Source organism: Amia ocellicauda, chromosome 15 (genome assembly GCF_036373705.1).
Source record: "Amia ocellicauda isolate fAmiCal2 chromosome 15, fAmiCal2.hap1, whole genome shotgun sequence".
In the NCBI taxonomy this organism is placed as follows: domain Eukaryota; kingdom Metazoa; phylum Chordata; class Actinopteri; order Amiiformes; family Amiidae; genus Amia; species Amia ocellicauda.
Window position 1 is genome coordinate 12,760,850 of NC_089864.1, and position 27,511 is coordinate 12,788,360.

The 27,511-nt window shown below is 38.9% G+C and overlaps 1 protein-coding gene across 2 annotated transcripts in view; it reads right to left on the reverse strand.

The window, feature by feature from the left end:
• Window positions 1-10,769: 10,769 nt before the first annotated feature.
• The window catches only part of LOC136771665 (coiled-coil domain-containing protein 91), a 99,284-nt gene continuing 82,542 nt past the window's right edge, over window positions 10,770-27,511 (reverse strand). For both annotated transcript variants that reach the window (XM_066724107.1, XM_066724106.1), the window contains one exon: window positions 10,770-12,248. In XM_066724107.1, coding sequence (XP_066580204.1) covers window positions 12,111-12,248 — 138 coding nt within the window. In that variant the 3' untranslated portion in view covers window positions 10,770-12,110. The remainder of the gene's footprint in view (window positions 12,249-27,511) is intronic.

A 27,511-nucleotide genomic window follows, 5' to 3' on the forward strand; every position in this document is an offset into this window, starting at 1 on the left:
ATTCCTAAAGCCCTCACACTTGTGTACATTGTTATTCTTGTCAATTTCAAGGTCTGAAATGGCTCTGTGCACTCACCACTTCAATACTTGTACTTCTCTGTATGTTTGTATGTCTGTATGCCAAGAAATAATAATTAAAAAAATAATAATAATAATAATAATAGCAAATGTCTTAACTTTTAAACCTACCAAAACCAGATATAGACCTCAGTCCCATAGGCCATTTCTGAAAGCGCAAATACAATGAAACAATATATGGGGGTCAATCCCCACTGATTGTGTATCATGCGTATAAACAGGTAGATGGACATGAAGGTATATTGTGGACAGGTCAAATATATATGGGAGAGAGAGAGATGGAGGGGCATTGTGTCGTAACCGCCGATTTGTCACATCACGATACAGAACTCTTCTGTCAAAAATAAAATGGTGTAAAAAAAAAAGCAACCAACATTTTCTCAATATAAATGTGGTGTGCCTTGATCAGACTTGGACATCTATTTTTATTCATGTTATGTTGTGTTAAACCTGCAAAATGTAATGCGGCTCATTTCAAAGTTGTTGCTTCTTCATGTCTTTTTCCAAGAAAACGCCAAGACTCTCTGACAGTTGTCACCAAAGAAATTAAACATTGATGAATCACTTCCCTTCAAAGAATGATCCAAACACAAACTGGTCAGGGGAAAAATGCCTTTGCAATGTCTGAATTGCCGACAGGGTTTTCCATGAATAGAACCTACTGTTTTAAAAACCCACAAACATATGCGACAAGATCAGAAGCTAAGAAAGGATGGTTATCTAGTCTACAAAATTGTAAAGCATGAAGTTAAAAAAGTTACAACAATGAAACATTTCCATTTTCATTAAATACAATTGAGATACTGTTATGTTTTATGAGAAATGAACATATACAACATTTAAAAGAGAATTATCTACTATTAATATTAATAGCAAAATTAATATTTTTTTGAGTAACAATAATGAAAATACAAATACAAAACAAAGTACAAAATAGATATAAAATTAAATGAGTAAACAATGGAAGGTGGAGCTAGTACCCATCTTAGCATGTGAAATATGAAACCTTTGGTCCACAGCTGTCTGGTGGCTGCGCCTAGACAAACACTGAGCAGTCAATTCATTTTCTTAGTCCCAATGGTTACACAACATTACACTGGCTGCTTGACCCCGACATATTGCAAAATACCAGACCTCCCGGTATAACAAAGGAGGTGGCCATCTAATAAACCAGACAGGGTTCAGATGTATTACAATACATAGTCACAAACATAGAATTTAAATCAAATTAAGTTATTCTAACATTGTATAATGTGCTAGTCTACATGTTTTGACAATATTGAGTACAATTTTGGTTCCCAAATACAAAAAATACACATTGCTGCTCTGGAACCAGTCCAAAGCAGAGGAACCAGGCAGATTCCTACTCTTAAAGGACTGTCCTCCACAGACCGTTCAATGAACATTACGACTACAAGGGAATAACGCAAGAGGCTGAAAGGAACTGAAAAAGCCAACACAATTAACCTCTTGACAAGCAACAGTGACATGCACACCAGGACACAAGTGTGAACATCGAGGACTTGCTTCTAAGACTGGAAACAAGAGGATATTCTTAATAGAGAGGGTTGTGGCACAGACTAGGGTCACACTAGAATCCTTCAAGAACCAGCCTGATGAAATGATAAATAACTATGGCATTAAATGCCCACACAGAAAATGGCAGTAGCACTGGGCTGTACATTGAGTGCCTGTTCTTGGGGTTTTGAAGTCGACTAAACTGAGATCTTTAGTGCGAAGTTAGAATCTGAACCTAACTTAGTTTTTTTTGCTGTATATGTTTAATCCTTTCAACAGGGAATGTATTCCTATTACGCACATTTGCTACACTTTAAAGCATTTTCACGTTTTTTTTCTTCTTCAAAACCAGACACTCTGACTTCATATGAATGTTGATATTTCTTGATGAAATAGGTATTTAGAAAGTGTAATACATTATTATTATTATTTTATTATTATTATATATATATATATATATATATATATATATATATATATATATATCAGTTCAAATATTAAAAAGATTTGTGGTTTTTACATTAAGAGATTTTTTTCCCCCACAAGTTAGCCTTGAGAAAAAGTTGCACTTGCAAGTGAAATTCAAAACAGGGAAAAAAGGACTGGCTAAAATGTATAAATGTATTCATCACTGCCTCCCCCAGATTTTCTTGTGCAATGTATTTGAACAATTATGCAAAGCCACCTCCATTTGTGGGATTTTTTTTTTCACAAAACATAGTTGTTGTGGTGAAATTTGTTTCATGTGTTTGTACATATTTAGAACCATTATTTAAATTAGTACTGTCTGTGAAAGCTTGCAAAGAAAAGAGCTATAGGCGTAACATTAGTGGTTTGAGTTTTGACATATCAGTCAGCAAACTAAATACACTAATCCCTTTTAGCTGCAAGAAATATTTTATTTGCTTCTTAAATTTATTTACACTTTAATTGTTGCATATTGCATTTTGTGTGTTCTGCCCATTGTTGCTTCTGCCTCAATGATTTCCTACAATTAACTGTTTAATTCAAGGAAGCTTCTGAAAGTGTTGTTTTCAAAGCTGATTGTCAGGGTATGTAACAGGGAAAATAAAACATTTTCAAGTAGAAGACAAATGTTTGAAATTAGCAGTTGGCACGTGTAAGTGTTACATCAGAAGAGTATCAGTCCCCTGTAATTTACTTCTACAGCCTTGCTACACAAATTGCCTTTCTGTGAACATTTAGTTGCAACCAGTTTTGCTTGCTGAATATCATATTTTCTTTATGTTATTAAGAAAATTGGCTGCTCACACATTTAACAAAGGTTTTTGGGTAATGAAGAAATTTACAGTGATCATTATGAATCCTTTCACACACATGTGCAGTAATATTGTGAAGTGAAAGGTTAAGATGCCAGGGTCATGACAAAATATCCTGTAATAACAAATATATTTCTACACCCAACTTCATTCTCAGCTGGCACAGGCTATACTCGTCAGAACAAGTAACTGGCTCATAGGCATATGGTACATCATGTAGGAGTTGTCTATTTATCTCCTTTAACATTTCATTAAAATAAAAAAGGGGATTTATGTTGATGCATTAAAGTCATATTTGATAGTTTCTTACACATAACTACTTAACTGGATCTAGTATACAATATACTATGCCTTGAAATATACACTGGGTTGGTGCTATATAGTTCTGTCGAAGCCTATGATATTTTCCTTCAATGTTACGTCTTAACGAGCATGATGAAACCTCAATGCAAACAGCATGCTTTTCCTTTCCTTTCTGTTGACTTTCTTTTCTCTCTCAAGTTTAAAAACAAATTCATTTTTTATTACCACAGTTTTCCATTTATTTTACCAATTTGATCATAATGGAAATTCTCTAGCATTGCGAGTTAAAGGAAAGTTGCCCAGATGCACAGGATATTTGAATCCTGTAAAATCTCAAATAAAGCCACATACTCTAATCTTCCCTGGGCAGTTGTTTTCTCATGCAGGTGGTCACAGAGTTTCAAGCAGGTTCTTTACATCAATAGCAGTTCACTTTACACCACCGTTAGTAGTTCATGCTCTCTCTCTTGCCTTTCTTCCTTCATCATTACTTATTCACTTGCTTTAAGAACGGCCACAGCTCTGAAATATTAGGTGCTGGCTCTCTATGTTCGTAATTTTGAAAATGAAGACGTTGCTCAAACAACATCCTTATGTGTTTGTTGTTTGTTATTGTTTCAATCAAAGATAGATCATCGTTTTCATTTCTTAATGTATTATTCCTACTGCCCCCCCATCAATCTTAATTTAGAGACTAGTTCTTAATTAGACCACACATGCATACATAGTTCTGATTTAGTGGTTCGGTTTAGTGATTTATTACTCATTACTCCACCTGCATTAGTCAACATTCTGATAGATATTATATTATGATAGATACTATAGATAGTCTGATAGACAATCAACTTAGAAATACATCCAGTAAATAACAATATCGCAGTATTGCAAATCAGTTCATGGATCAGGTAGAGTGTTTTCTTGTTAACTGTTGTAACTTGACATAGGTTGTGTGTTCTAGTAACCCTTTAAAACATCTCATTATATTCAAGGCAAAAGGAGAACTATATGCTATTGTCCACTTTTTAAAGAACAGAAGTGAGTTTAATACTGGAGGGAAAAAAACATTTGAGAATAGAACCATCTGTTGCTATTTACCCAGCTGATTTTAATTCTGTAAATTTCAGTGAGGAATTTGATTCAACTGGGTAGCTGGGTAGCTGCCCAGGCTCTTAATACCAGATCAGGGACATACGATGCTGACAAGAAAAGAACATTTTATAACTAAGTCATCCAATTGCTGGACAAAGCCAGTGGGAGAAATTAGGGGTATCTGGGACCTTATTCAGGCCGCAGCTGAGAAAATCCGAAGTGCTTGGGATTTTATTTTTCCTGCAGCTGGAATAATAAATACCCTTGGCCACCTTCACTGTTCCTAAATCTCTTCATTTTTCTGCTTTTTGTGATGGATGAACCTAGTCAAAATTTAGTCAGGGGTTTAAATGGACACTTTTTAATTTTTTTGTGATGCCAAATCCTAGCAGGGTGAGACATTTAAACAATTTGTGCCAATCACTGTTTCCCCACTCAGCTTTAGCACCCATACATATTCTTACACTTATCTTACACTTATGTTATGTTATTAACACTGTGGTGGAAGAGTTCAAACCCATACTGTCACACATACTGGTACGTTTAATCCGAGGGGCAGTCAGTTGTGGGTAAAGGTGGATCTCCCAATGAAGGCAGAGAGATCTTTCCTTGTGATGAAACATGTTGCTTACGTTTCAAAATAAGGCTTGTTGTGAATATTGACTATGAATGAAAAAACTGACCAATCAATGAGTGCCAACATCAACGTGATGTACTACTTGAGTATACTTTCTTGTTATTTTCAATACATTTCCTGCGGTTTCCTTGGCCATTTGTTTCTGCCTCTATAATTCAGAATACTTATCAACCTGGTTTCCTCTGGAGGGCGACTATCTGTGGGAGTGAGGTTGAATACAAGAGAAACGTACCCTCCAGAGCTGTTAATGGAAGCATTGCAATGCGTCAGTCACTCGTCACAGAGCCGCCTGGGGATCCAGTCGCCAGCAGGATGTCTCTGTATGGGTGGGATCGTCTGCTCCTGGGCACGAGAAAGGAGCCAACCCTATGCAGGCTAAAACCTACAAAGAGACACAGACATAAATTACAATGGAAGGGGAAAAGTGGATTAAGGACTTGAAGGGGAAACACAATAAATCTGCCACAAGATGATCAAGACAGGAAAAACAATACTTTCCCAAAGCAAATCCTGGGTCTAAGAGCCAGAAAGTCTTTTTTTTTTTTAAATGATGTAACCTGAACTGTCTGGATTAGTGTCTAACTCTGATGTTGCAGGAGTTACAGAAACTTGGCTTAATCGTGCCGATGGAGATGGATCCTCTATTAGTGGGGGCATTACTGTTTAGGAAAATAAGACACTACAGAAGAGGTGGGAGACTTACATTTGATATTAAAAACAGTCTAAAACTAAGTGAACAAAAACCACATGGGACACATGATTCAAAGCGCTTATTAATCAAACTCATGGGCATAATATAAGGAGCATTGTATTGAGGGTGTACTACTGGCTACTGCATTCAACAACAATGCTTTTATTATACAATATGCAAAAGGAAATGTATACCATGCAGGCGAGGCTATAATCTGGGGGGATTTCAACTTCCCCTATAGTGATTGGAAAATCCCAACCCAAGGTTACTGAAATGGTGGAACTTTAAAGTGATCCTATTTATAAACCACCCCTTCAAGTAGTTTTGTAGAGCAACAAAGCATGGAGGTAGAAAGACTATATAAAGCATGTGTATCTTTGTAACAATCAGTCAAATACGTATTATTATTTGACAATTAGTTAACAAAAAAGCAAAATCTAGATCCAATATTATTGTTTTGTCAAAATTATTACATGTGTCAAAAAGAAATGCAATGCAATGACACGAGACAGGAAATAGATTCCCAAATTTACTTTGACCAGAGTTGACTGGAAATTCGACTTTCAATATTGCGTAGAGACTGAATTTACGGCGTGTGCGAGTCAGAATTATATATGCCACAACGATGCCTCTTTTGTTTTTCTTCCTGGCACCATGAATGGAGAGCTAGACTTAACTAGCGCAAAATGACATTCTTAAGTGGTGATTGTCCATGCTGGGTGCAACTATTTGACCGCTTTTAGCCAAAATATTTATTGTCCATTTCAAAAGAATATAGCATAGTTTCACGTCTCTGTTGTGAATTAGTGCTCGGCGGTTAAAAAACAACATTCCATTGGTTCTTTCTAGGGGGTATGGGAACCAACACGGAGAGACTTTTAGGGGGCGTAAGTTAGATATAGGTCTTCAGTGGGACTGCTCAGTCAGCCATGAGGGCTGGAATTAAGAAGGTGCCAAAGTAGGTTTCTCTTGTATGTTCTGGCTCAGGAAACATGTCTCTTTCATTATAGAAATTAAGATGTTGCACCTTTGAATGAGTTATTCTGCCAGCGCTGACAATCGGGCCCTTGTTCATTGTGGAGGATCTCTACCCGCGCGTTGGTGGGAAAGAGGCCCCACCACTGATATATGCTCCGAGGACGAGAGAGTCTGTGCTTGTTCCAGTCCCTTTGAGGTTGCCAATGATGTAAATCAGAAGCAAAAATGTGAGAGATCCTATTGCAACCAGGCCTGGTGCGAGAAATGAAGAAGAAACAAACATTCTGCTGAGTTGTTTCTTTATGCTCTTTGCTTCAAACCTATCAAACGTGTTTTCTGTGAGGGAAGCGGCACATGCTCTGCACAGACTGAAAACGATGAAGTCTGAAACCTTATGGAGTTGGAGGCTGTGAAGGACAGTTTCAAGAAAGGCTTGTCTTATTATGAAGGGTTGATTGATAGAAAAGCATCAAGAATTTTTGAAAATGGTTTAAACATTTAGATTTTAAGAATATTCAACATCATAAAATAAACTCTGGTGTTAATCTTCTATCCACAATGCGATGGCAGACTAGCACTATGGACCATCATGGGAGAAAAGACTGTGAAGTGAGATCTGTTTAATGCAAGTCACCTGAAAACGTCACATTAGGCTTCAATGATCGTTGATGATTCAAAACAATCATTTTCTTTCTTGTTTCTATGGGCAAGACTTTCAGCTACCTTCGAATTGTCTGTACCCTATTGTAGTTTAATTTATTGTTAGAAGCCATTTCATACTCTTTATCAATCAAAATGTGATAGGGTACTTCATAATTTGTGATTCTTCATAATTTGGTCTAGCCCTAAATATACAGATATGGAGACCAAAATGATGCGCAAAATAGGGGCAATATAAGTGTAATAGTGAATCATCTAGGTAGTGGTTCTTTAAAAGTTGGTGGTTTACGGACTGAAACAGTCTGTACATTACTTGTATATTTTAAAGGTAAGTCATACTGAGTTGCATGATCTAAAAATTGAACATATCCACTACACAATGTGTGCAATGTGATTACAGTTAAGCTGTTCATAAAATAGATAAAGTAGTAAATCTAACAAGTAAAACTAAGAATAAACAAAGCAACTGAATGTATGTGAATCTGGGTTGTTTTCATTGTTTAGATTTAAGTTTGTTTTAATTACCCTTTTTGCCACAAGGGGGAGTACACATAAGTCATCAGATTTCTCAGAGGTTTCTTATCTCATAGTGTTATTCCTTCATTGCTGCATAGAGAATTCCATAACCGTTCAGACTTTTAATTTCCAACAGCAGCTCATTACCACAGGTAAATGTGCAAGATCCACAGTCATCCAATACAGGCAAGTTTGCAGCTTGAGCAACACCTGGGTCCCTCTGGGTTGACAGTGTCTCTTGGCGCAGTCTCCTAATCTTCACAAGACCCTGGAGAGAGAGAGAGAGAGAGAGAGAGAGAGAGAGAGAGAGAGAGAGAGAAAGAGAGAAAGAAAGAGAGTGCACAATGATGTACTCAGCTTTTGGTGGGGTTATTAAGGTCCAAAGGTTTTCCCCCCGAAAACAATAGTGCAATAGACATACAATTAAATAAAAAGCCCCCCAAACAAAAGATGCACAACAAAATTAACCTGCGACTCACAGAAGAGCTGAACAGACAAATACAGCAATCTCTCTCTCTCTCATATACATATGCATGATACATATATTAATACAAATATAACGAACAATCAATTAGCCCTTATTAAGTCTTTAGCCATCCCTGGAAATCCTACCTGTCATCCATCTATACATGCAGAACACCAGGTCCTGTGTCTGTTAGAAGACTTCGAATTAAGTATTTCAAATAGGAGAAGCAAAGACACAATTTAAAAAGTTGACAAAATATAAAAGAACAAAACAAAAAAGAAATCGAGTCACAAATGTAAGCTTTGCACTCACCTTTGCTAATGAATTGTATTGATACCTCATGTTTGTTTTACTTTGCTTTCAAGTAAGGTTCAGATTATTCTCAGAGTTGTTAAAGCAAGTCTCTGTGTTAGACATTTAGTCTGCTGGCCTTTTCATTTTTAAATGCTTTCTACCTGATTCACACATTAGTTCATAGTGTATTAATAGTTCTGGGAAAATGTTGATTTGCTTTGGCAACCTGCTGGAGGAATTAAACTAATACCTGTGTTCTGTTCGGAGGAGGAACACTCCATTGGGCTATGGTACAATTTCCACACACAGCGCCCTGCTTTACCACCCAGTAAAGAGCTATGTGCAGCTCTCTGTAATTATACACCGCTTTATCTATCTTCTCCTCAAATACAGTTGACCCTTTGAACCCTGTTTCATTAAGCAGCTACTGTCTGTATGAATAAGTGCCATGTTGTCTGAAATGTCAGATTGTCAATGACAGGTTTCCCGTTTTTCCATTACATTTTGTGTTTCTATTTTCATGCAGTGGGAAGGAGGTTTCACAGGAACAAATTGGTCATTATGTGTGAGAATGAAACAGAGTGGCAACACAGGCACTCGGCCGAGGTCCATTTGTGGCATGAGGTCATTTTCTTCCTGTGTCATTTATGAGGTGAACAGCAGTGATCTCTGGGGGCTTTGGTTTAACGTCAGAATAAGATTTTTTAATGCATAGAAACACTACTAAATCCAGTGCTTTAATTTCCAGCCACCCAGTGTAACTATCTCAGGCTTAAGTACAAAACTGTTTCTATTAAGTCATTGCACACCCACTACTACCTGTGTTGATTTACTCAGAGCAGTGCGTGGGACATGAAGGCTGGATTCAGTAGGAGGTGTTCATAATTCCTCAAAACAAAAAACTGTGTCCACATGCACTTTGGCCATCACTTCCTACTTTGAAAAGCAAAATCTTTCTGTCTTCAGAGCCCTTCTCAATGGAAATGAAAACAGTTTTTAAGAATGAAGAGGTTTTTCAGTTTGTTGCTAAATATAGAGCAGGCTGGCGGGGGAGCGAGGGTTCCTCAGCCATTTTCAACAAAGATGAGCCCCAGGGCCTGCCCAGAGCCCAGCGGGAGGCGGCTGCCGGTGGTCTGCTTTTCTCTTATGCACCGGCTCTTAAATAAACAGTTGCAATCCTGCGGTCATCTTCGGCATGGCAGCGAGCGAAAGGGCTCACTGTACTTATGGCAACTCGACACAGCCTCCGGTGTTGTGCCTCCCCATAAGCCTCTTCGCTTCGCTTGAAGACCCACAATGCTGTTCCAAAAAGTGCAGGGCTGATGGTCAGTGACACCCCTCTGGTGTAATCCTGAAGAAATCATGTTTACTCTTGAAGGTGGCAGTGTTGCACTTTTCTTTAGTCACTCCGTGACGTGTCCAAATAGACCCCGTGCCTCAACCTTCACAGCTTGTGTGCTTCTTTTAAGGGCTGTAGTATTAGTACTCCAGCTTCAGTCATGTGATTCATATCTGATTTACTTATTTATGCCTGGGTGGATTAAAATGTTTTCCTTATCCCATGCCGTCTTCAAAGTATCTTTGAATACGATTCGCCAGCATTATGGAGATGCAGGAAGAGAGCCTTGGCATCCACTTTGATAGAGAAGGATCTTCAGTCGCAGTTAGTGAGATTAAGTCAGTATCTGTTGCTTCATGTAACACAGCTTCAACTGATAAGACGAGGACCAGACCATAACTTTGCACAGGCATTTCACATGGGAGGAATGACAATCAGATTTGCTCCAATTGGCCTATTTAGCTTAAAAACGTGTGGCTGAAGTTGTTAATGATGTCTTTCTGCACTAAAATACTAAATAATAAAATACAAAATAAAAAGTGAAAAAATAATAGAGTTTGGAGTTTGGAGAACAACAAACTTTCACATTCATTTGAAAAGAACAGTGTATAAAACACAACACGCAGCTCCTACCCAGACTTCTTTGACAGTTTCTGGTCAATACAGGTGCGAAACTTTCAGCCTCCATGCCAGTTCCTTGTCAGGTTGTAGGCCAAGCATCTGGAGGTGCCATCGCACAGCGCAGGCAGGGAAAACACATCTGTGGAGAAGGTCTGTTTCAGCAGACAGGTGAGTCGTGTGATAAATTTTTCTTAAGCCTGAATGACATCTGCCTGGTTATGACAGTTAGCCCCACAAAGAGCTTTTCTAAGAACACAGGTTCTCATTTCCAGATGAAAGCTTGCTTATACAAAATGTCCTCACTGTTGAACCATTTATTGAATAGCATGAATATTAACAAGCAATGCACCTGCATTTCTCAAGAATAAGACTTTGCACAACTGTATATCATATTTTTACATCACCAACAACATAATTCACATTCTTTTAAATCCCTCTTTGTCACAGCAGCCCCCCTGCCTCACGCAAAGGAAATATTAACTCATTAACTGCAGTAGTGTTAGATTCAATTAAAACATTCATTGTCAAAAAAAGGCCACACAGGAAGAGTAATGATCTTCCCTGATATTTTGACCTGTAATATGTTATATTTTTAGACATAGGAAAATGTATAAATAACTCCTTAGCAGCTTATGCTGGCAGCTGGTTATAACAGTTTCATCTCAAGCAAATCATACATTTTAAGAAAAATACAAAGCATAATATAATCCAAATGGGGATGTTGAAAGCAAAATATTGTATTCAAATTATAAAGCCAAAACATAAAAATGGTATCAAATAAAGATAAAAAGATACATCACACTTGAAGCTCAGTGCTGCAAAAGCAAAACCAAGTTCTGATTCTGATGTTAAAATGTAAGTTTATTTGTTTCCCAAACAGCATATTCAAAGTCATTCAACATACATTCCCTGGTAAGCATTAAACAGCACAGCCCTTTTTGATGCGTGAGAAGGAGCCTTTGATTTTCCTTAATGAAGTGCATTACAATCTTATTGTCAAAGGAGAAAAACAAAAACTGCTTCAGTCCCATATAAATATTTGACTCTCAATTTGGTTTCCATGTCCCTCGGTAAAACAGAAAGCCAAGTTTTTGTAGAAAAAATAAAATAATGCACATCATAAACATAATAAAAATGAAGACAATAAAGAACTGATTATAATCAATCTCAGTTGCAACACAACAAACTACAATAACAGCAACAACCTGGATACAGACTGCAATGTGGGTGATCCATTTGATTTAATCATGTTTTTTAATAGCTGCCTCCAAATGTGTTTATGCCTTTTAATAAAAGGGAACTGATAACTGAATTGGCAAAGAAAATGCAGGTGCACATTCAGTATGATTTGACATATTTTTAAGTAATATTAATATTTATTCATAATCATGTTAAACAAAGTTTTATTGTACACCTGCATTTTCTTTGCTAAATGAAATTTCAGTGACATTGCATCAAAAGTATGAATACATTGGGAGGCGGCTGTGTTATCGATTGCAAAGTAGAGGTGCTTCTCTCATCCAAGGCAAGAAATGGAGGCGTATTTCATGAGTGAAGTAGGACTGAAAATGAAAGAGGGCTAAGCAAACAAAGTTCAGTGGCCGCTCGCAGATCCCATCCGACAGCCTGGGTGAAAGTGTTCATTGTTTTAGGGTGCTGGCCTGGGTCTGCTCCGCCCCCACTGGCCGGTCCTCCAGGAGTCCCGCGAGCTGCTTCTGCGCACAGGCCAGGAAGAGCTCCAGGCTGGCTAGGTTCCTTTGTCTGGTTAGCTGATCGAGCTGTCAGAGAACAAAAACAACTTTAATTGAAGGAATGCTTTACAATGGAGTTTTAATTAAGTTAATATGTTACAAATGTGAGAAGAAAATGGGCCCAGACACAATGCAAAACTATATTCATATTTCAACCTCCTTTCTGAAGGAAAAACGAAAAGAAAACAAAGTCGTGACATGAAAAGAGCAGAAAATGTATAATGTCTGACAATTTACATATCTATAACGGAACAAAAACAAAAAAACTCCCTAAAATATAATGAATAAGGGCTTTGTCCCTAGCACTGTTTAAAATCTTCAGAGGGGACTTCAGAAAGATTTCCCACCTGCTTTGTCCACTGTTTAATTTATGTTACTTTTGCGCACCTCTTTACTGTTCTAATGTCATTATAATGTACACAAGAGTATCACAGTCACGTTCTGTAATGTTGAGCTCATTCACATTAAAAGGCACAATCACTTCCTTTCCCACACAGCAGAAGCAATTTAAAGTTCCTGCTTTTAGTAATACACCACCATTGAGCAAAATCCATGGTCTTATACATGCCTGTAAATGGTTGATATAAACAACCCAATTACAATTAACAAATTATGTATAAATGTATCATACATGAGTGTAATTAGTTCTTATAAACCATCTGATTATAATAAACAAATGAAGACCAGTGAAATGTGTGCAAGGTGTTTACAAAGCATAGACTGTGCAGTGGAGGTCTGCTCTGTTCATTGTTGATGAAGATCACTCCTCCATGCGTCCTCGGTCACTAAGGTCACTGAGCCGCCATGCTGATTCCGGCTGCCCACTCAGCACAAAAGTCTACGTCAGTGTTAACCCGTCGCTCACTGCCGAATTAACATGTGTTTGAATGGAAACTGTTATTACAACCACCTAGAAACTTCTGAGTGCCGTCGTCCAAACGTAATTGCCAGATTGACTGAAAGATGACGTCTGTCAAGAGCACTGAGGTTTCCCTGCGCAGAAATGTTCCTCTCTGACATTTGTAGAGTAAGCAAAAGCACGGAAACCCCACTTGAGATCAACTGCACTTACTTTAAGTAGATCACAAATAAAACTTAAATTGTTCCACTTCATAGGTTACCTTAAGAGACCAGCCTTGTTTTCATATCAAACTTGCACTGCTGTTTCTTAAGAAAGTAAACCATAGACAAAGAAGTATTGTCTCAGTGGGTTAATTTATTGGCACGCTGTCTCAGACAAGACTGGCAGGGATGCAGCATTCGTAAGAGGAGCAAAGAATTACATCATTTCTAACCTTTAAAATATTTCTTGTCATAGCTAGGTCTCCTTGAAACAATATGTAGGGTAAATATATCAAGCAAATATGTCTACTTGATGAATAATTCAATAAGGTATTCTTCTTTGAATCCTGTTATGATTAAAACAATGTGACATTTTGTGTGTTTAACTTATTTTGGGCATTTTATTCATAGTTAATCAATATGCATATGATGAGGACTTTTCTTATATGTTGGTGTTTTCATAACTCCTACATTTTCAAACACATTAGATGGGTAAAGCTTTAAATGCATTTAACTAGTCATTATAGTTCCAAATAAAATATGCAAATTGTATTCTTCATCATTCAAGCATAATCAACCCTAACCCTAAACTAAACAAAAAGACGCGAAGCTTACAAATATAAACCCTTATCAGAGTAAACCATCTAAAGATTCTCGATCTTCTGCTCTTTAAATCTGACCATTACCCAGAATATGTCAGCCACTGTTGGCTACACCAGAAAGAGAAAATTAAATAATACAAACTTGTAGCTTTTGGGATTTTTTTTCCGTTTCTATTTTTACTGAATATTCTCAAAGGAGAAATGATCTCATTTTCTAAATAAACATCAATGCAGTTCTTGGCAATTAAAAGGAGGCTGCTGTCCAAATGTTCAGTCTGCAGATTAGGATTTGGCTCTGGTTTGCCTAATTTGTGCCTTCAAACAAGTGCATTTTAAATGAGCATGCTACCACGGCCGCTCTCAGTCCTGCCATTCCTTCAGTCTCTCTGGTTGCAGCATTATTACAGTCGATTGGACTTAGTGGAAATGTTTTTGTCAAAGACACTGATCCTTGTCTTGGGGGTGTGATCTGATCAAACCAAGAGAATAATGCAAGCATATTAGCATCTCTCTCCCTATACAGTATTTACATGCTATATATTGAACATTAAATAACTAAATATCTACATCTTGCCTGAGTTTGTTTTTCAGCAATTAACTTTCAGCATTAACAATGCTGCTAATAGAACTACATATCACAACCAAATGTAGCTTTAAATTGCAATAAAACCATTTTGAAAGTAAAACAATCCTATGGTGAATTTTTTAGGATTAGACTTTAGAATTATGGTGAAGTAAACTTGCATAAGGGTAGGGCCCATCATATGGAAATTCAAGGCCAATGAACAGGATAAAATTAAGTTTTACCCAAATATGCACACAGAAAAATGGTATGGGAGGTGAATTCAAGCCCTGGGGCCATGGATGGTAATCCCCAAGGAACACAGCCATTAATGGTATACAAGATCGCCATATGAATGGATGTAGTGTCTGTGGCAGACTTCCTCGAAAGAAGCCTTTCCACAAAAACAACTGAATGACTCGCATATCAACAGGGCACATGGTTTATCATGATTATTCACCTGGCAGCAAATCTAAATGTTTACCTTCACTAGACAGTGTTAGAAACAGGTTTTATTTTTCTAATTTCTAACATTGGTTCATCTGCAATATACCATCTTGGAAATCTTTAATTCTGCTTGCATGCAGACAACACAACTGGCCCGGTGGCAGGGAGCCGAGGGGTACTTGGTTCTGTACTGCGGAGAACTGTGGTTAAGGTGGTTTAGTTTTCATTCAAACACTCAAATGAACTTTCTTTTTTCAAGTCTCACATGATTTCCTGACCATTCTGGCATAGGAAACAACAGCAATTCAGAATAGGGAATTCTAACTGACAATTATTGAATAGTATTTATTTTTATAACAGTGATATAAATCTGGTGCCTTGAAAAGCAAAGTGCAAAAGGAAAAAAAGGCTCACTCAGCAGAAGAAATTGCTCTTAACAAAGTCATTTTGAAGCGAGAGTTAATGTCCTGTTCAGGGAAAAGCAATCAATGGCCTCAATTAGAGGTGGTTTGCAAGAGCTCCAAATCTGCAGCTAAGTGCACTAAGAAGAGAAGCTGCTTTTCTTCCATTTACACTATTCCATCGTACTGCTAAAACAGTTTTAAGTATTCAAGGAACTTTTGACCTTTTTAAATGTGCTATATACAAGGCAGGCACTATTGCAGAATTAAGAGAAACCCAAACGAACTTATAAAATAGAACATGGAAAAAAATAAGCAAAACTAGTTTAAAACCTAACCTCTATTCCCTGAATGAATGATCTTGCACTATTGTACACACTCAGGTATTGATAAACACCGATATTGGTTAAGAAATGTCAGGTACTTATACTGGATTCCTCAGAACTAAACCTTAAAAAGAAAACAATACTAGAGTGGAAAGAAACATCAGAAATGTTTCTTGAAATTATCTACCCATTGCAATGCAGTTCTTGCAGCATTTTAGAAGCAAAAACTGCATTTTTGAACCAGTCACAGAATCTATAGAAACCATAAACCGTAAAGAATATTTTCAATTATTCCCCAAATTACAGATTTAATTCAGTGATATATTTCTTGTTTTAAAGTGGTGAAGGTAAAACACATATTCCCCCATGTCTAAAAAAGACAATTTATCTGCAGTTCAATTATATGAAGAGAGTTTCAAAAGTATTTAAACTGGAAAGAAAAGTTACGGGCGAGTTACAGTGAAACACATCTAGGGGAAACAGTAGGTGGGTGTATCCCGACCAAAGAGAGAAATCTACAACAGGTAAGTAAATACATTACGGTATTAAAAACAAAAATAAAGGAGTTAGAAACCAGTGGCTTACTGTACAGTTATGATGTCATGATTCGTGACAGACAGCTAATGAAGAAGATAAATGATTTTTTAAGTGAGGCCGGGGGTTGCACTGCATGTTAAAAACAACCTGGATGTAAAGGAAATAAAAGTCGAGAGAGGATAAACCATAAGGAAACCTAAAAGACAAAAGCACAAAAACGTTTCGTAATAGGGGAATGCTACGGACAACCGCCTTGATTCCAATACAAATACTTTGCTACATGACAAAATCAGAAACACATGCAAGAAAGAGGAAGCTATAATAAAGGAAATGGGGTTCAGCTTCCCTTACAATGACGGGGAGAAGACAGCTTGGATTGTACAGCTGAATGTGAAATGGTGGAGACGGAAAAGGACAGTTTCCTAACTCAGGTTGAAATCATAGTTGCCGAGATTTGGATTTGTGATTCATTGATTACCGACACCACCGCCTACTATCTCGGCTATGTGCTAAATATTCTGATATAATGTGCTGCCCAGCTGCCTTGCTTTCAACAATGTTCCCTATGCAGCAACACGGATAATTTTACGACACTCACATATGCAACAGTCACCTATATCAGCGAGCAAAACAGGCCTGTCTGCCTCGGAGTCACAGGTGGCAAAGTCGTACCCGATAAGAAAAACAAACACACGAGGGAGACCTCACCACACAAGATGCGTTCATAAATCTGAGTGAAACACTTTCTCACATATGAATTAGAACATGTAACAAAGGCCTATAGGTTATCCAGGCCAAAACAGTAGTTGAATTATTTTACACACACAAAAAGTGAAGTAAAAACTTTGTAAGATATTAATAAAATAGAGATTTCAGGCTTAGGGTTTATGTCTAGCATGTGTATATAATTACAGGGGACCTCTGGCTCTACCAGCTGCTTCAAGCCTAAGGAGAATTTAAACCACTATGAAAAGAGTAACAAGCTATAATTGCACTGTGAGTTTGAAAGAGTAATTTATTTATTTATTTAAAGAATGAATACAAAGACATTTAAAAGTTTACAATTTTGATAAAGAAGTAAAGACTATTATACAGCTGAGGATATGATAGGATTCAAACTTTTTTTTTTTTGGTTAATAGCAACAGCCTGGCTGAACTTGTCAAGCTTTTCCTGTCTTTTCCATCTTCATTAATCCCCCATGGTCACCACTCTGAACAAGAAATATAAATATAGTTCTAAATATAGAGCTGTCTTGATTGATTAGCTTTAAATGGGAATTTCCCCCAACAGCACACACAACTCCGAGGGAATGACTGATGAGTTACAGCACACAAGGGGCTTCACAAGCTGATGAGCAATGGGTCACACATTGGGCTGCCCGATCCGACCCTCCTCGCACTGTAAGCCTGGCCACTCGGGCGCTCGCGTCTTGACACGCCATCGCCGGGGCCAAGGAATGCACTGTATAAAAGCCGAGGCACCATTAAGAAAAATAACTCGGCCATCTGTCCGGCACACGGGAGCACATCTGCCCAGTCTTATGTGGAGGAGATAGGAAAATAACTTGTCTGTCCACCCTTAGCCCTGCTGGCTCGCAGCTGGTTGCAGGAATGTAGAAAAACACGAATGCACCGGTTTAAAAGTAAACATACACACAAACACATTCAAGTGCGGTCAATTAACACAGTTAAATTTAGAACAGCTTTTTTCATGGTCAAAAACGGCCACCTATTTCTTGTACGGGATGTGGGGGTTAGGTGTGGTATTGGGTATTGGGTACTGGAACAGGATTGCCCTCAAGAAGGAAAATAAATAACCCGAGATGATCCTTTGTGGACCCACAGGAAGGGAGTGTCAGACAACCTTTTTATTGTCCATGCCTAACGCTTCACTAGACCAAACTGTTTTAAATTGGGGGGAAGAGGCAGTTCAGCAGGCCAGAAGGCCAGGAGCAGGAATGTTCCCCAGATGAGACTATAATCCCAGGTCGTAAACAACAGTAGCAGAAATGAGGGTTTGGTGGAGGCATGCCTCATGGAATAATTGTCTTAATTACAAAGAAGAAAATATTACTTTCCACACTAGCACTGTGGGGGTAGGCTTACTTTGCACTCAGTCATTAGTTTTAGTTAATAATCCTCATTCATAATTTCTGGTTAGTCTCTCTCTGGGTCTGAGTGTCTTTAAAGAAAGCCATTTATAATAATAAAAAGCGAGAGTGCTAAATATTGTTTTTCAAATATTAGGGTACACTGCCATTTATTTGTAACAAATATACAACTTTACTACTGGTCAAAAATACTTTCAGGAACTGATGGGTAATAAACTAATGCCAGTGACACAATTTACTATACCAGGAGGCCCCAGTGGCAGTGAACACTGGTAGCATCACAATTGCAATCAGTCCCTGTCAGTCCCCTGCAGGACGGGATATTATCAGCAAGTTGTGCCTGCCTTACTATTTGCACTTAAAGCTCATTGATCTGGATTAGCAATACAAAAGAAGGGGGTTACAGTAGCAGCGGTAACATCTAACATATCATACTTGGGGCCTTAAAATAATAGAATAAAAGCAGAATATTTTTTTTTTTTGCACTACCTACAACAACAACTTTCCCGATTTCTCTACAAATATAAGAGGAAACACTTCTCGGACACATTTGACGCAAGCATCTTTGAAGTTTCAATAAATATTTTTGTAAAATGAAACTTTAGACTCCCTATGTGGTAAACTTGGTTAAGTTGCTGGTTTCCTTCTCACAGTCTGGGTTTTGTTAAAGGGTTGTGTTTTACCAAAAAGACAGTGATGCTGTTCAGAGCTTTGCCTAAAGGTTTAAAGAAAATGATTTGCCATTTCAAATCGGGTCTCTCTCCTCATCTTTGCACTGTGGTGTCATTTTTTTTTATGAAGAATGAAGTACAAAACACAAATTCTGATTTGCAAAACATTACTAGTGGTGCTGGGATTGTCTGTAAACTAACTAGTAGGAATGATTGATTGTATTGAAGCAACTGTTATGCTTAACTACAAAAACTATTACATAAACAACATACAGTGAGGGAAAAAGTATTTGATCCCCTGCTGATTTTGTTCGTTTGCCCACTGACAAAGAAATGATCAGTCTATAATTGTAATGGTAGGTGTATTTTAACAGTGAGAGACAGAATAACAACAAAAAAATCCAGAAAAACGCATTTCAAAAAAGTTATGAATTGATTTGTATCAATAAGTATTTGACCCCTTCGACTTAGTACTTGGAGGCAAAACCCTTGTTGGCAATCACAGAGGTCAGACGTTTCTTGTAGTTGGCCACCAGGTTTGCACACATCTCAGGAGGGATTTTGTCCCAATCCTCTTTGCAGATCCTCTCCAAGTCATTAAGGTTTCGAGGCTGACGTTTGGCAACTCGAACCTTCAGCTCCCTCCACAGATTTTCTATGGGATTAAGGTCTGGAGACTGGCTAGGCCACTCCAGGACCTTAATGTGCTTCTTCTTGAGCCACTCCTTTGTTGCCTTGGCTGTGTGTTTTGGGTCATTGTCATGCTGGAATACCCATCCACGACCCATTTTCAATGCCCTGGCTGAGGGAAGGAGGTTCTCACCCAAGATTTGACGGTACATGGCCCCGTCCATCGTCCCTTTGATGCAGTGCAGTTGTCCTGTCCCCTTAGCAGAAAAACACCCCCAAAGCATAATGTTTCCACCTCCATGTTTGACGGTGGGGATGGTGTTCTTGGGGTCATTCCTCCTCCTCCAAACACGGCGAGTTGAGTTGATGCCAAAGAGCTCGATTTTGGTCTCATCTGACCACAACACTTTCACCCCGTTCTCTTCTGAATCATTCAGATGTTCATTGCAAACTTCAGACGGGCCTGTACATGTGCTTTCTTGAGCAGGGGGGCCTTGCGGGCGCTGCAGGATTTCAGTCCTTCACGGCGTAGTGTGTTACCAATTGTTTTCTTGGTGACTATGGTCCCAGCTGCCTTGAGATCATTAACAAGATCCTCCCGTGTAGTTCTGGGCTGATTCCTCACTGTTCTCATGATCATTGAAACTCCACGAGGTGAGATCTTGCATGGAGCCCCATGTTTCTTCCATTTGTGAATAATCGCAACAACTGTTGTCACCTTCTCACCAAGCTGCTTGGCGATGGTCTTGTAGCCCATTCCAGCCTTGTGTAGGTCTACAATCTTGTCCCTGACATCCTTGGACAGCTCTTTGGTCTTGGCCATGGTGGAGAGTTTCGAATCTGATTGATTGATTGCTTCTGTGGACAGGTGTCTTTTATACAGGTAACGCGCTGAGATTAGGAGCACTCCCTTTAAGAGAGTGCTCCTAATCTCAGCTCGTTACCTGTATAAAAGACACCTGGGAGCCGGAAATATTGCTGATTGATAGGGGATCAAATACTTATTTCCCTCATTAACATACAAATCAATTTATAACTTTTTGGAAATGTGTTTTTCTGGATTTTTTTGTTGTTATTCTGTCTCTCACTGTTAAAATACACCTACCATTAAAATTATAGACTGATCATTTATTTGTCAGTGGGCAAACATATAAAATCATCAGGGGATCAAATATTTTTTTCCCTCACTGTAATTGTCCTGGTATGATTGATAGTGTCATATTAGGTTTAGTACTTTATTTTTGGGATGTTTTTTGTGCAACACATACCTGGCTTGTATGATCTCTCCTTTTGGGGGGATGTTTCAGGCAGCTGCACAACACGAGACTTAATTTCTATTATTTAGAATCAAACTTTATTTAACTGCTTAAATGTGTGGTTAATAAAAACATTTGATAGAAAAGGAGGACAAAGTGGAGAGGACAAGAATAATCAATATAAGGTTTAAAGTTAGCAGTAGATAAGATATAAGGTTTGAATTAAAGCCTGCATTCAAGTTTGTGATTTTCTAGACCAGCAATAGAATTTATACTTACCATTACAAAAATCTTCCATCTCAACCACATAGAACATAGTTTACTACCCAGACAAAAGGTTTGCAAACAATTTTTCCACAATAATAACACATTGATCTATGGTGTTGTTTTTGTTCTGCACAAAAAATAAACGTACTCCACTGTCAGCAACCATTGTGTGTGGCCCTGCACTTTGTTGCGAAGATAGCCACGTCAACTAGGGGTGTAATTTCTAGGTATACTGAAATGCAGTGTATAGCAATTATGCAGTGTTGCCAGATGTCAGCACTACCTCTTTTCCAAGTCCGGTCTGGTAATTGAGCTGTCATCAAATGTTCCTTACGTTGCTTTGGCTTATTTGTCTTATGACAACTTCAGCTGCAGTTGTTTCCAGGATGCATTTTCCATTTCTAGCTACTAAACTGACATCTTTGCATGCTTGTGGCATTTCGACAATGCTGCGGTGACCACCTTGGAGTCTCTCCAGGATGTTTGGCCATATCAGTGTAGGAACCACAAACCCGTTTCTGTCTAATAAACCATCTAATTCTGGGTTTTCTAAGACTGCTTGGTTTTAAGATGTATGCTAGAGTACTTGGCACATTATTCTGCTTTGGACATTACAATGTAAAGTTAAGCATCTTCTTTATTTGTCAGTTGTACTCATAGCATGCCGAAATCAGACACTGGTAAAAAGGAATGGGACTTTGTAGGCTTAAAAGGCGTGTGATTTGACTGTATCTGGAGGGAATTGTATCTGGAGTGCTGTTAACTTCGTAGCCACATAGCAAACTGTTGGTACAGCTCAGTTCAGATGTAATAGCTTGTAATAACTATATATATATATCAAATCCATATTTGGTGAGACCACCCTTTGCCTTCAAAACAGCATCAATTCTTCTAGGTACACTCGCACACAGGTTTTGAAGGACCTCGGCAGGTAGGTTGGCCCAAACATCTTGGAAAATTAAGCACAGTTCTTCTGTGGATTTAGGCAGCCTCAGTTGCTTCTCTCTCTTCATGTAATCCCAGACAGACTCGATGATGTTGAGATCAGGGCTCTGTGGGGGTCATACCATCACTTCCAGGACTCCTTGTTCTTCTTTACACTAAAGATAGTTCTTAATGATTTCTGCTGTATGTTTGGGGTCATTGTCACGCTGCAGAATAAATTTGGGGCCAATCAGATGCCTCCCTGATGGGATTGCATGATGTATAAGTATCTGCCTGTACTTCTCAGCATTGAGGAGACCATTAATTCTGAATTTGCAGAAATGCAGCCCCAAACTTGCAAGGAACCTCCACCATGCTTCACTGTTGCCTGGAGACACCCATTCATGTACTGCTCTCCAGTCCTTCGGCAAACAAACTGCCTTCTGGTACAGCCAAATATTTCAAATATTTCATCAGTACAGAGCACATGCTGCCATTTTTCTGCACCCCAGTTCCTGTGTTTTTGTGCATAGTTGAGTCACTTGGCCTTGTTTCCACGTCAGAGGTATTGCTCTTTGGCCACAAGTTTTTCATGAAGGCCACTTCTGACCAGACTTCTCCGGACAGTAGATGGGTGTACCAGGGTCCCACTGTTTCCTGCCAGTTCTGAGCTGATGGCACTGCTGGACATCTTCGGATTGTGAAGGGAAGTAACCATGATGTGTCTTTCATCTGCTACAGTGAGTTTCCTTGGCCGACCACTGCGTCTATGGTCCTCAACATTGCCTGTTTCTTTGTGCTTCCTCAAAAGAACTTGGACAGCACATCTGGAAACTCCTGTCTGCCTTGACATTTCTGCCTGGGAGAGACCTTGCTGATGCAGTATAACTACCTTGTGTCTTGTTGCTGTGGTCAGTCTTGCCATGGTGTATGACTTTTGTCAGTAAACTGTCTTCAGCAACCTCACCTTGTTAGCTGAGTTTGGCTGTTCCTCACCCAGTTTTATTCCTCCTACACAGCTGTTTCAGTTTCAGTTAATGATTGTGTTTCAACCTACATATTGAATTGATGATCATTAGCACCTGTTTGGTATAATTGTTTAATGATACACCTCACTATATGCCTACACAATCCCTGACTTTGTGCAAGTGTACCTAGAAGAATTGATGCTGTTTTGAAGGCAAATATGGATTTGATTCAGATTAGATTTTTCTTCTGTTCACTCACTTTGCATTTAGTTAATTGATAAATATAATCTATTAACATGTCTATTTTTGAACGCATTCTTACTTTACAGCATTTTTTCACACCTGCCTAAACCTTTTGCACAGTACTGTATATATATTATACTTCTACTTAAAAAATTCTAAGAAAATGTCTCAAGAAGAAGAAGTGAAACACTACATTATAAAACATATCAGCCAGTCTCTGAAGTGCACTGATACAATTGTGAAAGTATATAACTTCACATTCCCCTCCAAATGCATCAGTTAAGGTTAATTAGTTCAGTTAGTGGTGTACTGAAAAATTATATTTTATGGTTGACACAATCTTCTTAAAATAAACAGTTATTTTGTCTTCAATTAATCAAACTGTAAAGTAGAATAATAATAAAATACTTTTTTCCACCATATTTATTTTTTCTTTGAGAAGGCCAATAAGACGGCCATATTAATCATAGAGTAACAAGATTGTATTAACAGAACTTATGCCCCTTTCTGCATTATTGCACAATTTATTTCATCTTATAATAGTAGAACTCTTGCTCTGCTGGTAGACATGAACAGTGACAAAGCAAGTACATTATAAATATATTTTGTGAATGCATTAATTTCCTTTAGGAACACCACACTATAACGTTTACATGTACAGTGAGGGAAAAAAGTATTTGATCCCCTGCTGATTTTATACGTTTGCCCACTGACAAAGAAATGATCAGTCTATAATTTTAATGGTAGGTGTATTTTAACAGTGAGAGACAGAATAACAACAAAAAAATCCAGAAAAATGCATTTCAAAAAAGTTAAATGAGGGAAATAAGTATTTGACCACTTCGACTTAGTACTTGGTGGCAAAACCCTTGTTGGCAATCACAGAGGTCAGACGTTTCTTGTAGTTGGCCACCAGGTTTGCACACATCTCAGGAGGGATTTTGTCCCACTCCTCTTTGCAGATCCTCTCCAAGTCATTAAGGTTTCGAGGCTGACGTTTGGCAACTCGAACCTTCAGCTCCCTCCACAGATTTTCTATAGGATTAAGGTCTGGAGACTGGCTAGGCCACTCCAGGACCTTAATGTGCTTCTTCTCAAGCCACTCCTTTGTTGCCTTGGCTGTGTGTTTTGGGTCATTGTCATGCTGGAATACCATCCACGACCCATTTTCAATGCCCTGGCTGAGGGAAGGAGGTTCTCACCCAACATTTGATGGTACATGGCCCCGTCCATCGTCCCTTTGATGCGGTGCAGTTGTCCTGTCCCCTTAGCAGAAATACAGCCCCAAAGCATAATGAGGTGAGAACTTGCATGGAGCCCCAGACCGAGGGAGACTGACAGTTATTTTGTGTTTCTTCCATTTGCGATTAATCGCAACAACTGTTGTCACCTTCTCACCAAGCTGCTTGGTGATGGTCTTGTAGCCCATTCCAGCCTTGTGTAGGTCTACAATCTTGTCCCTGACATCCTTGGACAGCTCTTTGGTCTTGGCCATGGTGGAGAGTTTGGAATCTGATTGATTGATTGCTTCTGTGGACAGGTGTCTTTTATACAGGTAACGAGCTGAGATTAGGAGCACTCTCTTAAAGGGAGTGCTTCTAATCTCAGCTCGTTACCTGTATAAAAGACACCTGGGAGCCAGAAATCTTGCTGATTGATAGGGGATCAAATACTTATTTCCCTCATTAACATATAAATCAATGTATAACTTTTTGGAAATGTGTTTTTCTGGATTTTTTTGTTGTTATTCTGTCTCTCACTGTTAAAATACACCTACCATTAAAATTATAGACTGATCATTTCTTTGTCAGTGGGCAAACATACAAAATAAGCAGGGGATCAAATACTTTTTTCCCCTCACTGTATGTCCCTATGTTTAATCTATCCTGGTATTTTACAGTGGAATGCCTTGTCTCTCATCCATTGACATCATTACCTATGGGGTAAAGCAGGTAACTGCCTGGTCTTCAGTGCATGGAAATGGGCCATGTCAGATCTGATAAGGGGGTAGGCCTGCTGAATGCTGACTGAATAAGAAAAAGACCTGTTTTACCAAGGCGAATAAAGTTCAAATATTTAGTCTGGCATTTGGTGCAAAGCCTCATTTCTCTGCTCCAATCCAAAGATACAGTGCTGTATATAGGATTGTGGTGGGAAAAATAAAAAAGGAATTTCAGAAGCAGTGTTTATATCTTCCCAGAGGTCACATAAGCCATTGCCTAAAACCCCAGGCCCTGCTAGCACCACATTGAGTGATTTTTAGTAGGCTGCAGGTTTGGACAGCTCAAAATTCACGCATTACATTTATGTGCGACTTTGTTTGCATTTGTGGGTCATTGTGGGTGCAAATGTGGTATGTTTCTTGCCTCACTTTTATAATGTTTTTTCTGTTGATTTCACTGCAACTGTTCATGAAGGAAAGGGGATTTGTTTTATTGTTTTTACTTTACATATTGCTTAGTCCTTTTTCTTTTTGAGTCTTCCTTCCTCAGTGTGTTTAAGGAACAGCCAGTTTTAACAGCTCAGTTCTTCAAGGACACGCTGGGCTGAATTCACTGAGATGTGTGGTAGTTGCACATGTGTTCAGGAGAAACAAAATGAAATAGTTGGAGAGATGGTGTTACTGGAGACTGGAAATAATTATTTTGAGGAGTAAAACCAGCACCCAAAAACTATTACCACCACTGAGGGTTAGAGAATAGTTGCTATGCTCTATATGGGCTGGGCATGTCATCAGAGACTCATAGGAGCTGTGCCGTACTGCAGAGTGCAACACTGCGAGGAATAAGAGCACAGGGTCGGCAGTGACACGCACAGATGAACAACATCAAAGATAGGTCTTGCCAGTGCTCAGCTGGAGAAGTAATTACACAAGGCAAAGTCAGGAAAGTTGGAAGTGTCTGAGCTTCATTCTCAAACAACATGATACCTTATACTGCTTCTAAGGATTGTAAAGGGCCCTGGCATGCTTGCTCAGAGAGGACACTACATACAGTGAGGGAAAAAAATATTTGATACCCTGCTGATTTTATACGTTTGCCCACTGACAAAGAAATGATCAGTCTATAATTTTAATGGTAGGTGTATTTTAACAGTGAGAGACAGAATAACAACAAAAAAATCCAGAAAAACACATTTCCAAAAAGTTATAAATTGATTTGCATGTTAATGAGGGAAATAAGTATTTGATCCCCTATCAATCAGCAAGATTTCTGGCTCCCAGGTGTCTTTTATACAGGTAACGAGCTGAGATTAGGAGCACTCCCTTTAAGAGAGTGCTCCTAATCTCAGCTCATTACCTGTATAAAAGACACCTGTCCACAGAAGCAATCCATCAATCAGATTCCAAACTCTCCACCATGGCCAAGACCAAAGAGCTGTCCAAGGATGTCAGGGACAAGATTGTAGACCTACACAAGGCTGGAATGGGCTACAAGACAATCACCAAGCAGCTTGGTGAGAAGGTGACAACAGTTGTTGCGATTATTCGCAAATGGAAGAAACACAAAATAACTGTCAGTCTCCCTCGGTCTGGGGCTCCATGCAAGATCTCACCTCGTGGACTTTCAATGATCATGAGAATGGTGAGGAATCAGCCCAGAACTACACGGGAGGATCTTGTTAATGATCTCAAGGCAGCTGGGACCATAGTCACCAAGAAAACAATTGGTAACACACTACGCCGTGAAGGACTGAAATCCTGCAGCGCCCGCAAGGCCCCCCTGCTCAAGAAAGCACATGTACAGGCCCGTCTGAAGTTTGCCAATGAACATCTGAATGATTCAGAGGAGAACTGGGTGAAAGTGTTGTGGTCAGATGAGACCAAAATCGAGCTCTTTGGCATCAACTCAACTCGCCGTGTTTGGAGGAGGAGGAATGACCCCAAGAACACCATCCCCACCGTCAAACATGGAGGTGGAAACATTATGCTTTGGGGGTGTTTTTCTGCTAAGGGGACAGGACAACTGCACCGCATCAAAGGGACGATGGACGGGGCCATGTACCGTCAAATCTTGGGTGAGAACCTCCTTCCCTCAGCCAGGGCATTGAAAATGGGTCGTGGATGGGTATTCCAGCATGACAATGACCCAAAACACACAGCCAAGGCAACAAAGGAGTGGCTCAAGAAGAAGCACATTAAGGTCCTGGAGTGACCTAGCCAGTCTCCAGACCTTAATCCCATAGAAAATCTGTGGAGGGAGCTGAAGGTTCAAGTTGCCAAACGTCAGCCTCGAAACCTTAATGACATGGAGAGGATCTGCAAAGAGGAGTGGGACAAAATC